Source organism: Sceloporus undulatus, chromosome 3 (assembly GCF_019175285.1).
Source record: "Sceloporus undulatus isolate JIND9_A2432 ecotype Alabama chromosome 3, SceUnd_v1.1, whole genome shotgun sequence".
In the NCBI taxonomy this organism is placed as follows: Eukaryota; Metazoa; Chordata; class Lepidosauria; order Squamata; family Phrynosomatidae; genus Sceloporus; species Sceloporus undulatus.
The window spans coordinates 205,115,511-205,128,484 of NC_056524.1; the positions used below are offsets into that span (position 1 = coordinate 205,115,511).

The window sequence follows — 12,974 nt, forward strand, 5'->3', positions numbered from 1 at the left end:
CACAGAATTCTAATAAATTTTTGAACAGTTTTTGGAGAAATCCTTTGATATTTATTGCCCATGTGCCTCAATTCATACCAAGTAGGAAAGGACTTAGAGGCACACAAAACAACAACAACAAAGGTCCAAAACACACTGTAGAAATAATCTAGTTTGCCCTGGCTCAGTGCTAGCGGATCCTAGATGCTGTAGTATTTGTGAGACATTGAGCTTTATCTGTCAGAAAGCTCTGGGGCCACAATAAACCACAGTTCCCAGGATTCCCTAGCATTGAGCCAGGGCAGTGAAAGCAGGCTCAAACTGGATTATTTTTGCAGTGGGTTTTAAACCAAACTGAATAACGAGGGCCACAGGATAGTATATGTAAAGATCTGCCAAAAAAGCATGATTTATTTGATGGAAGGAATCATAGAATCATAGAGTTGGAAGAGACCACAAGGGCCATCCAGTCCAACCCCATTCTGCCATGCAGGAAATCCAAATCAAAGCATCCCCAACAGATGGCCATCCAGCCTCTATTTAAAGATCTCCAAGGAGGGATACTCCACTACACTTTGAGGGAGTGTGTTCCCCTGTCGAACAGCCCTTACTGTCAGGAAGTTCCTCCTAATGTTGAGGTGAAATCTCTTTTCCTGTAGTTTGCAGCCTTTGTCTCTGGAGCAACAGAAAACAAGTTAGCTCCCTCCTCAATATGACATCCCCTCAAATATTTAAACAGGGCTATCATGTCACCTCTTAACCTTCTCTTCTCCAGGCTATACATCCCCAGCTCCCTAAGTTATTCCTCATAGGGCATGGTTTCCAGACCCTTCACCATTTTGGTTGCCTTCCTTTGGACACGCTCCAGTTTCTCAATGTCCTTCTTAAATTGTGGTGCCCAGAACTCGACACAATATTCCAGGTGGGGTCTGACCAGAGCAGAATAGAGTGGCACTATTACTTCCCTTGATCTAGATACTATAGTTCTATTGATGCAGCCTAAAATCACATTGGCCTTGGTAGCTGCCGCATTCCACTGTTGCCTCATGTTCAATTTGTGATCTACTTGGACTCCCAGATCCCTTTCACACATAGTCTCATTCATCCAGGTGTCACATCTATATCTATTCATTTCATTTTTCCGCCCTAAGTGCAGTACCTTACATTTCTCTGTGTTGAAATTCATTTTGTTAGCTTTGGCCCAGTTTTCTAATCTATTAAGGTCATTTTGAATTTTGATCCTGTCCTCTGGGGTATTAGCTATTCCTCCTAATTTGGTGTCATCTGCACAATTTGATAAGTATGCTCCCAATTCTGTCATCCAAGTCATTGATAAAGATGTTGAATAGCACTGGGCCCAGGACAGAGCCCTATGGGACCCCACTGGTCACTTCTCTCCAGGATGAAAAGGAGCCATTATTGAGCACCTTTTGGGTTTGGCCAGTCAACCAATTACAGACCCATTTAACAGTTCCTTTGTCTAGCCCACATTTTACAAGCTTGTTTGCAAGAATGTCATGGGAAACCTTGTCAAAGGCCTTACTGAAATCAAGATATACTATATCCACAGCATTCCCTTCATCTACCAAGCTGGTAATTATTTTCAAAAAAAGAGATTAGGTTTGTCTGGCATGACTTGTTTCTCTCAAACCCATGTTGACTTTTTGTGATTATGTTATTGCCTTCTAGATGTTCACAGACTCTTTGTTTAATGATCTGCTCCAGAATCTTTCCTAGTACTGATGTCAGACTAACTGGACAATAATTGTTGGGTTCCTTCTTTTCCCCCTTTTTGAAGATGGGAACAACATTTGCCCTCCTCCAGTCTGCTGGGACTTCTCCTTTACTCCTACACATGCTCGCTATTTGAATTCCTCTTTGGTGATTTCCCCGTATTTCCATTTCTTATACATGTTCCGTTTAAAACTTAGCTCAGTTGAAAGTTCCTTAGTCATCCATCCTGGTTTCTTGAGACATCTCCCATTTTTCTTCCTCATTGGAACTGTTTGAAATTGTGCCTTCAGTACAGTGGTACCTCGGGATACGAAATACCCAGGTTACGAAATTTTCGGGATACGAAAAAATCCCATAGGAAATCATTGTTCCGGGTTACGAATGTTTTTTTCGGGATACGAAGAAAATTTTTGGTGCTTTTTTCGGCTTTTTCGCACGAAACGCGGCTTTTCCCCATTAGCGCCTATGGCAATTCGGCTTACAAAGGCTTTTCGGGTTACGAAAGCGGCCGCGGAACGAATTAATTTCGTAACCCGAGGCACCACTGTATCTCCCTTTTAAGAAACTCACATCTGTCTTGAACTCCCTTTTCTTTTAGTACAGTATTCCTGACCATGCGGCAGAGCCAGGTTTACAGGAAAATGAAAGAAAAGTCCAAAGTCCTTGCTGTTTCTGGGAAGAGGCAACATTTCAGTTTCCTTTTCTTAAATGAAAGAAGCTAGTGTGCTGGGTGACCAGACGTCCTCTTTTTCAAGGGCATGTCCCTACATTTAAACATTTTTTTTAAAAAAATTCAATATACATCTTAAAAATGTGCATATACAACAAGACAAGAAAAAGTTATAAATATAGCCATACTAATAAAGTTGAACATACTGTATATGGAATAGTAATGCCATCCAACTGAAACAAATCAGGTAATTGGTATTTTGCGCTTTCTGTAGATCTGTATATTTTGTTATACATATATTACCCTATATTTCCACCTTCTGCCCAGGAGAAATTCCAAAGCCTCCATTTTGAGCATGGCAAAGAGACATGAATTTACATTTAAATGAATGTTTCCAGCTTTTATTTGGGAACCTTTGCAGTGAGGACATATCTGGTCACATTGCTGGAGTGTGAATGTGTGTCCAGTGTGATCTGTGTCTGATCCTGTGTATCTTCAGAAATAAATCCTAATCGGTTCAACCGAGGTTATTCCCTCAGCATGTATTAATTTTACATTAGATCTCTTCCTTAATGTGCTGGATGTTGATATTCTTGGATGTTGTTGTTGTGTGCTTTCAAATCCTTTCCAATTTATCGCATTCCTAAAGCATCTTACTCTAGCGGTTTGAGCGTTGGATTATAACTCTGGAGATCAGGGTTTGAATTCCTCACTCAGCCATGGAAACACACTGGGTGCCCTGGGCAAGTCACACTCTTTCAGTTTCAGAGGATGGCCATTACAAACCCCCTCTGAAGAAACTTGCCAAGAAAACCTCACAATAAATAGGTGTGGTGTAGTGATTTGAGTCCTGGAGTATGACTCTGGAGACCATGGTTTGAATCCCTGCTTGGCCATGGAAATCTACTTTGTTCAGCAGAACATTTGCACAATGGCCAGCTAGGTGATTATGAGAGGCTAGCAAGGTGGATTGCGCACTAGTAATTAGTATGGAGACTTAAGAACCACCATATTTCTGTTGGAAGGAATATATAGGCATCATGACTAGTAGCTTTGGGCCCTTTATACACGGGCAACCAAGTACAGTGGTGCCTCGGGTTACGAAATTAATTCGTAACGCGGCCGCTTTCGTAACCCGAAAAGCCTTCGTAAGCCGAATTGCCATAGGCGCTAATGGGGAAAAGCCGCGATTCCGTGCGAAAAAGCCGAAAAAAGCACCAAAAGTTTTTTCGTAACCCGAAAAAACATTCGTAACCCGAAACAATAATTCCCTATGGGATTTTTTCGTATCCCGAAAATTTCGTAACCTGGGTATTTCGTATCCCGAGGTACCACTGTACGTACTCTGTACGTACTAGGGTTGCCTGGGGGTGTCTCTTTTAGACGCCCCCAACCCTAGTACATACAGAATACGTACAAAATGGTGGCGCCCTGTCCACATGGGCACTGCCATTACGACATCACGGCTGTGCCGTCGCCAAATGGAGCGGCGTGGACGTGATGTCCTGGCGCCATGGAAGGGCGCCTGTGGCACCCTTTCCGCAGCGCTGGAAGGAGCTCCATTTTTGAGCTCCTTGGTTTTGTGTCGCTGGCGCAGCCTTTACACAGCTGTGCCAGCGACACAAAGGAGAAAGGGTCCAAGTGGCCCCTTTCTCCCTTTCCCTGCCATTGTTGGGGTATCCTTGGGGCTTAAAGCTTGAAACCCCAAGGACACCCCTTTCCAGGCCGTGCGGAAGCGGTCTTTTGCCACTTCCCTGTGGCCTGGAAAAGCAGCAGATCGGGGCCTCAGGGCTGCTGATGTGGCAGCTGAGGCCCCGATCTGTCGGGGAGAAGGGTGGGTACAGGCCGCCCCAAAGGGGCGGTCTGTAAACTGCCATTAATAGCTTTTCATTCAATGCATTTTACTAATCCCTTTTGAAAGCTGTCTAGGTTGGAAACCATCAGCACTTCTTGAAGCAGTAAATTCTGCTGTATGAATACTGTGCACTGAAGTACAGCTTCTTTTTGTCTGTCCTCAATCTCCTAGTATTCCACTTCATCGAATGATGAAACAGAATGAAAAAAAAATCTCCCTATTTACTTTCTGTATGCATTTAGTATTTTTGTTGAAAGCTACACGAAAAAGCAGCATATAAATATCACACTAAACTAGTATTGGCTCCATGTGGTATAATGGTTGGCATGCTGGACTAAGCCAAGGTTGTCCAGATTTAATTCCTCCTTTAATCATGCAGCTGACTTTGTGACATTGGGCCTGCTATTTTGCCTCAGTCCAATATGTTCAATAGGGCTCTTCTGAGGATAAAGCCTGTAAGACAGCAGGAGAATACATGCTTTGAAAAAATGTGTCTGGCGCATTACAGACCGCCCAAAAAGGGCGGTCTGCCGGCACCTCCATTTCCGCCACCAGGAAGGCTCAGCCTCCAAACGGGGAGGGTTCCCGGTGGTGGAAAAAGAAGCTGCAAAAAGCGACTTCTTTTTGTGGCGCGGTAATGATGCTGCAAGAGGCAATGGTGCACTTATGGCGTCATTTCTGCGCCATGACGTGCGGACGCTAAGTGTCCGCGACGTCAAAATGGCAGCACCCATGTGTATAGGGTGCCGCCATTTTGTACATACTAGGTACGTACTAGGATTAGGGCGTCCGGAAGGGACGCCCTCTCGTAACCCTAGTACGTACCTAGTACGTACTTTTTGCCCGTGCGGAACGGGCCTTTGACTGTCTGTCCAGGATTTCAGTGTGGTCAACTCTGAGCTGCATAGTCCTGATACCTATCAGGATAAAAGTATGTGTGAAGCTTGTAAGCTATCTAGATCCCTTTGGAGGAAGGACATGGTAAAAGTGTACATGACGTGGGGGGGGGGGGGGGAGTTAAGTCATTGCATTTGTGAGCCTTTACCTTTGACATATTGTGAGCTTGTCATAAGGTTTACTTGATGATATTTGTTCAGAGGTTGTTTGCCACTGATGCCATCTTATGTGTATTTTGTGTGTCTTCAAGTCATTTCGAACGTATGGTGATCCTATCATGTTTTTTTTTTGGTTTTTTTTTTGTACGGTTTGCTCAGAGGAGGTTTGCCTTTCCCTTCTTCTGAGGCTGAGAGAGCATGAATTGTCCAAGATCATCCAGTGGCTTTTCTGGGATAATGTGACTTGGCCAGGGTCACCAAGTGGGTTTCCAAGGCTGAGTGGAGATTTGAACCCTCATCTCCCAGAGTCCTAGTCCTACACTCAGTCATTATATCACAGGAAAAAGAAAGCTGAATTACCAGGTAGTCACTTATTAAAAAAAAAGGTCAGAGACTCATAGAGTTGGAAGAGACCTCAAGGACCATCCAGTCCAACTCCTTGCCATGCAGGAACACAGAACCAAAGCACCCCCGACAGATAAACATCCAGCTTTTGCTTAAAAACCTCCAAAAAACGACATTCCACGGCACTCTGAAGAAGCATGTTCCAAGTCAATACATGGCAAAGTTTAGCATCTGAAAGGAAAACTTCTTCCTGGACTTGCAGTTTCTGATTAAGCCATGGAGTCTTCTGTGCCCACCCTTTGCAAGCGTCACCCAATTATGTTTTTCACTTATTAGGCAGGCCAATATTAAACTTTATATTGACTACAAATGGCCCTGATCCCTACTAGTGTTGACCTTGTTTTTCAAAAGGATCAGAAACACCAACGTGGAAGTACCCTGTTTGTCTTCACAGTAGCCTTGTAACATGGGATGGAGTTTAAAGTGGCTTTGGACCTCCTTCCCAAGGAGACATTTGATCATAGTTTTCGAGTTCAGCCTATGTCATGCTGCCTTCTGTTCTGCTATTGTGAATTGTCACAATTCTATCACTCCAACCATCTTTGCTCACAATTAACAATTATGGAAAGAAAGAGGTTATTGTGGCCAAAGTCTTTGTACCTTTGAAGTTTTGCCCTTTGCTTTGTCAGGCACTGCTGAGTTAATGAAAAGCAAGAAAAGAGCAGAATAGTGTGTCTCTATCATAGCCTGAGCAACCTGGGATTCAGAGAGGAAAGAAGTAACACAATAAAGGACGTGAGAGTAAGTAAAGATTTCTCCCTCAATAAAATGATATATAGCCATAAATGAGAAAACTAAAACTATTCTGGCTTGATTCTTAACATGTTTACTGTGAGATAAATCCTATTGGACTCTGTGGGACTTAATTATTTTGTAGAAGGAGTCAGGTTCAAAGCAGCGGTATGGAAATGTTGCAGGAGAGAAAAGAAAAGAATGAGCTGTAGACTCCATGGCATCTGCAACTCTGTTAGAAATCCATGGTTCTTTTTTTTTTTTAAATGAAGTACTATAGTATCCTTCTAGTTTTCTTTACTGGAGTGTTGCTGTTAGTGGTGTTCAGTCTTAGTAATAAAGTACAGTTGGCCCTCCACATTTGCAGCTTGGACTTTTGTGGAATTGATTAATATGTTCTCTCTAGGAATGTCTAATTCCTCCAGCGTGACTGCTGGAAACTGACATAGAGTTGTGCTGGAGGACTTAGAGATTACTGGAGAAGACACTTCTCTAGGCATTTGTAGGTCCTCCATAATGATTGTACGGTCAGCTTCTGCCAGATGTAGAACACAGAGTTGGACTGGAGGACCTAGAAATTCCTATAGAGGTGTTCTCTCAGGTTGTAACGTAGTGTTTTTTTATTTGTGGTTTTCCAATTTTTATGGGGCCCTGTGCCCCTGACCCCAGCGAATGCGGAGGGCCAACAGTATCTTTGCCAATGGAAATTTCCCATAACATTAAGGATATAAGAAGCTGCTTTATAACAGGGCCGCTTCCCCAGTCCAATTCCATACTTTCTTTGCCCTCTGTGGCTGCCTTTCCTTTGGAACCAAACCCACAGTTAGGGGTTGACAATGGAGCATCACATTGTATCTGTTTGTGATACCTAGAATGCCACAAATAGATTTGTAACATGAATTACATTTTTAGAATTGTTATGAGTATATTAGTGGAAGAGATATATGTGACCTAATGGTACTTTTCAGATGATTCTGTTCTATGTGAAATGGTGCAACACTTCAGGATATTAACCCTTTTGTTTTTCTCTTTGCTGAACATAGTTTAATTTCTAAAGGAAAACAGTCTTTCCAGTCTTTTCAGCACAGGGAGCTAAATAAAGCTGTCAGACTGAAAATAACAGTTTTTCTGCAATTGTGATATACCAGATTTACAGTGCCCTTTGTACTGTTGTGTATTGGGATAGAAATAAATGCCAGCTATATATTTAGCATCCCTATGGGTTCTGTGACTTGTCGTATTTGAAGTTCCAAAAATAGCTCTTGTATCTCTTATATGGCTTCCTGTTGAGTAATTACAGCCCCCAGGCCTTGTCAAGGCGTTGTTGTTATTGTGTGTCTTCAAGTCATTTTTGACTTATGGTGACCCTAAGGTGAACCTATAACAGGGTTTATTTGGCAAGATTTGTTCAGAGGGGAGTTTGCCTTTGCTTTCCTCTGAGGCTGAGAGAGTGTGACTTGCCTAAGGTTGCTCAGTGAGTTTCCATGGCTGAGTAGAGATTTGAATGTTGGTGTCCAGAGTTTTCATCCAGTGCTCAAACCACTATATTGTGCTAGCTCTCTGTCAAGGCTTTACCCATTTTAAATTTAATTAATTAATTAATTAATTAATTATGCCTTCTAAATGCTAAATAGGTTAAAAATAATCCTTTTGAGTTTTTGCCCTCAGCACAGTGTCTCCAACTATCAGTTTAAAATATAATAATAATTAAAAAACACTAATTTATTACACCAGTATCAATATTTCTTATTCAATACCAAGGTAAGGATTTTCCACAGTATTTCTGATTTCTATGTATGGTTGTGAAAGCTGGACAGCGGAGAAAGCAGATAGGAAGAGGATCAGCTCATTTTGAATCTGGTGCTGGAGGAGGGTTCTGTGGATATCATAGACTGCTAAAAAGACGAATGAATGAGTTCAAGAGCCAATCAAGCTTGAACTCTCCTTATAAGACAACATGACTAAACTGAGATTATTGTACATTGGAAATATCATGAAAAGATATTGATAAAAGGTTGATTTAGAGGATTGCCATATATCAAAGTCGACTTGATGGCAATTCACAACAACAAATCCTTCCTGTTCTACAAAGAGTTCAAATTTGTCTTCTTCACTTTGTCCTTGCAACACCACTTTGAGGTAGCTTAGGCTAAAATGCAGGTGACTGGTGCAAGGCTGAAGGAGGATTCAAACACAGTCTCCATAGTTTGGTCAACACTCTGTATCACTACACCTTGCTTGCTTGCTTGAATATTTAGTGGCTATGAGTTCAGAAGTAAAATGTTCCCTTTCCTTGGGGAACAATCACTGAGAAATCAGGCTTTGTAGGACCAACTGGTTGTTCCTCACAAGTGACTATAATAAGAAGATAGGAAGTAGTGACTGGTTATGGGAACATTCTCCATGATGGCACAAGCAGTAGCAGCAGCTTGTGAATTGTTTCTTTCCTGTCCTGTGTCCTTGTCTTTCCTTTCAAATGCCTCAAAGCATCTGTTACTCTCAGTGCTTCCCTTACATAGTACTTCCTTCAATCTGTCACTTATCAGCCATCTCCTTCCAAGCAATCCAGATCTAAATACGCCAAGTTGGTTAGGGTTTAGCACTTAAGCCAGAGTTCAGGCACCAAAGAGCAGATGGAACCAGGAAACATTATTCTAAGGTATGTCCACTTCCACCCCTATAGAATAAGGGATAGTGAGATACCATAGATCAAGTAGGGAAATTTTACTTGCAAATTCTGGTTGAAGAGTTTGAGTTTTCATTCTGGGCTTTGAAATATTTGGGTTTCAGATCAAGAGGACCTTAACACTCCCCCCCCCCCCCCCCCCGTTTTTATGTGTAGGAACATGGCTCCAAAGATTACTACAGGGCTGCTTCAACAGCTTCGGCAAGCAATGAAAAACTCCAGATATGTTCCAGAGCCAATCCAAGCTTACGTTGTACCTTCAGGAGATGCACATCAGGTATGGGCTTTGGTACAAAATGTCTTATGCTAATAGAATGAATGTTCCCTTTGAAAAAAGTTAGGGGTGCAGATTCTAATCAGAAGTGACTTGTTCAGAGAGAGAGAGAGAGAGAGAGAGAGAGCTGTTGCTCCTAAGGTGAAAGTAAGTCAGAGCAAGGAGTAATAAACAGGACTGTCTTGATATAGACAGACATATCTTAATAACAGTGTACAGGTGTACCTCAGTTATCTAAGTGGATGTGCCCCTGGGCTTTACTTCTTTGGTACCAGAGGTTGAAGTAGCATGGAAAGAATAGGGAATAGTTTCCTATATTGCAAAAATGAAGAGCAATGTGTTCCAGCAAATGTTTTATTCAAAACTAACATTATCATATGTGAAATGAAACAACCAGGTCAGGTAAGCCTTCCATAAGTAAAAAACAAACAAATAAAAAACAAAAACAAAACAAAACAAAAATTTTTTTGAATCTTCTAGAGATCACTTAAAAGTTTTTGCCAAAATGCATCCTGGGATGATTTATTTTTCTTTCAATATTTCCACTTTTCTTATGACTTCCATGTTGGTGGTGAAACAAAGATTTATGCTTTTTCAACATGCTATGCAGCTGGTGAGGCAACATTATCTGCTTTCCTCTTTTCTTCACACTTGCTCAGTAAGTGGAGGCAGTTGTTTACCTTGCCTGTTATATCTAAGCACATACAGTTACAATAGAATCACCTCAAACAGAATCCCATTCTTTTCCAGGTCAAGCTTTATTGCATTGTTTCCTGCTGATATACTGCTGCAAGCTGACAGATACAGTCTGTCTTTCTCTAGTCTCCTTCTCCATCCACTCAGTGTTAATGCTGCAAAAAACAGATAGATAGGACACAAGAAAGTGGAGAGGGGAGGTTGGGCTGGGCTCCTGTAAAAAGACAAAATACCCTAAAGGCACCAGGTTCTGTCTGATCTTAAAAGCTAAGCAGGGCCATCGCTGGTTAGTACTTGGATGGGAGTGCACCAACAAATTCTAGGTTCTGTAGGCTATATTTCAGAGGAGGGAACTGGCAAACCATCTCTGAGTATTTCTTGCCTAAGAAAACAGTATGAAATTCATGAGGTCACTACCAGTGACAGGTGACTGAAGGCACATGCACACAAAAAAGAGATTTGTCAGAGGCTTTGTTAACTGAGGTACACCTGTGCTACATGAAGGAGAATCAATTAGCAAATACATGATACATTTTCCTTTGAAGTACCAGGTAGGGAAGTGGGAAGTAGAAAGCTAAAGCAGTCTGGTGGCCTGTCATTGCTTTTGGAGGGAGGCAGTGAGAGGTGTAACAGATACATTTCAAAAAGAGTATAAACAGGTAGGAACATTACACACACACACACCCACACACACACACACACCCCTGTGTAAGAGAGAGAGAATGAAAGAGAGAGATTTGAAAAGTTATTTTAACTATTTTTCTTAACCCACTCCCCCACAATATTTTATTGGTTATTTTACCCATAGAACACAAAATGAAAAATACATATTCCATGCACAATTCACACAAATATACAAAAATAAACATATATGCAAAAATATATCAACAGGTTAATGTATCCAGTAACTTAAACAACCTAGTTTTTTTTAAAAGAGTGAAGACAGAAAGGGAATTACAAATGGAAAAGTGGGAACAGGAATGGAAAAGAAGGCAATAGTTAAAGAAAACTTATGGTTTAATTGTTTAACCCTTAATTGTAAAATCTTAATGACAAATAAAAATGTGTGTGCTCCTTCTTCTTGTTCTTTTTCTGATTTAGCTGAGAGGAGGAGTTTGCTAGCTGCTTCTTCAAGTCTCAAGTAATCATAATTTAGTGCTAGTCAGACTGCACATAGTTAAACTGAAATTTGTATCCACAATATGTAATTATGTCTATCAACAATTACATATTTGTTATATTCACAGATATATGTGTACATCAGTACCTCTCCTAATGGATATATATTCCATAATGTCCCGTAAAGTACACTTTGCCTTTGCATATCGCAGGAGTGGGAGAGATGAACCAGGCAGTATTACTACTAGTGTATTCTGTTTGGGGACTTCCTCTAGACATCCCTGCTTTCTAACTCTAATCATTTAAATGCAGTTATAGTTGATTTGCACACCTGCATCAGCACTGGAACTCTACACTGCAGAAATAATGCAGTTTGACACCACTTTAACTGCCATGGAATTTCATGCTATGAGATTCTGGGATTTGTAGTTTTGTGAGCTATTTATCCTTCTCTATCAGAGCAGTCTGGTGCCAGAACAAACTACAAATCCCTGGATTCTGTAGCATGAGCCATGGCAGTTAAAGTGGTGCCAGACTGGATTACTTTTGCAGTGTGGATGTAGTCTTAGTTCTTTCTGTTTACCAGTAGTGACCATAAAAAGGTATGGTCATTATATGTTTTTAAATGAATATATAAAAAAGAGGGAGGCCTTTTATGGTCTACGATCAGCCTGCTTATGTGTGAAATTATGTTTTAATGTTAAACTATACCCTCAGAGGTGTCTTGGGCACATTATTTGGGGGCAACATTTTAAAAGTGGTTGGTGTGATCTTCTGGGCCGGCGGGGGGAGCATGAATGGTCCCTGTACCCCTAGAAGATGTCTCTGTCTGATGTATGGAAAGGAGAACTTCCCAAGGCAGCATTGTGTAAATTGGACCTCAGTGGTGTAGCGATTCTTTTCCTTTAATTTGCTTATGGTCTGCCAATCTATACAGCTACGATAGTTTGTGTGTGTGTATGTGTGTGTAAATAAATAAATAAATAAATAAATATAGAACTGATTTCCTTAACCTCTCTGTGCAAAGAATACTGCCTCATTTTGTCACTACAGTGCCTTCTTCATCTTAGGCAAAGGGACATCATATGCATAGACATTAGTTTCACTCACAGGTGCTGGAAAGAAGAAGGTTTCTTCTTTTATTGTTTTTGCAGCTGATATACGTTGTTTTTTTCCCTTGCCCAAGGCATCAGTTTCTCTGCAGCTCTGGTTACACTTGGCAAGGCTTTTAACATGTTTCTGTGAATTCTGGAATAGCACCTGTGAGATTCTTTACTTCCTTTGAGGAATGCAGTGGTGCAGACACATTGTGCTATGCTTTTCCTGCTAGGCCAGTTAATCAGGTTTTTTGTGTGCAGAGAGCCGAATGGACCTAAAAGCTGATTGTTATGTATCCGCTAGGTTTCTTACTTTCCATGATCATAGCAAAACCTATCCTCTATTAACATGGCTGAAGCCTTGGTTGCTCCTGTATAGGCTTTTGTCAGAGATAAAAGTACACACTTAGATCACGAAGTCTTGAGTTCAAATTCTCACTTGGCCATCAAGCTCACATGGAAGCCTTGGGCCAGTCATTAGTTCCCAATCTAACCTACCTTTTAGGTTTATTGTGATGATAAAAGGATGGAGCTGGCAGTGGGATCCCCCCTGAACTCCTTGGAGGAAAGTTAGGATAAAAATGTAATACCCTATAATGAATGAAGTAAATAAAAGGGATTATTTAAAAAAAAAAACAGCACAGTTTTATATGGGTTCAGTTAACTGTCAGG

At 41.2% G+C, this 12,974-nt stretch overlaps 1 protein-coding gene across 1 annotated transcript in view; it reads left to right on the forward strand.

The window, feature by feature from the left end:
- The first annotated feature begins 6,324 nt into the window (after window positions 1–6,324).
- The window catches only part of XPNPEP1 (X-prolyl aminopeptidase 1), a 44,861-nt gene continuing 38,211 nt past the window's right edge, over window positions 6,325–12,974 (forward strand). Inside the window, exons 1-2 of the mRNA XM_042458349.1 lie at window positions 6,325–6,439; window positions 9,273–9,393. Of these exons, the coding sequence (XP_042314283.1) occupies window positions 9,277–9,393 (117 nt within the window). The 5' untranslated portion in view covers window positions 6,325–6,439; window positions 9,273–9,276. The remainder of the gene's footprint in view (window positions 6,440–9,272; window positions 9,394–12,974) is intronic.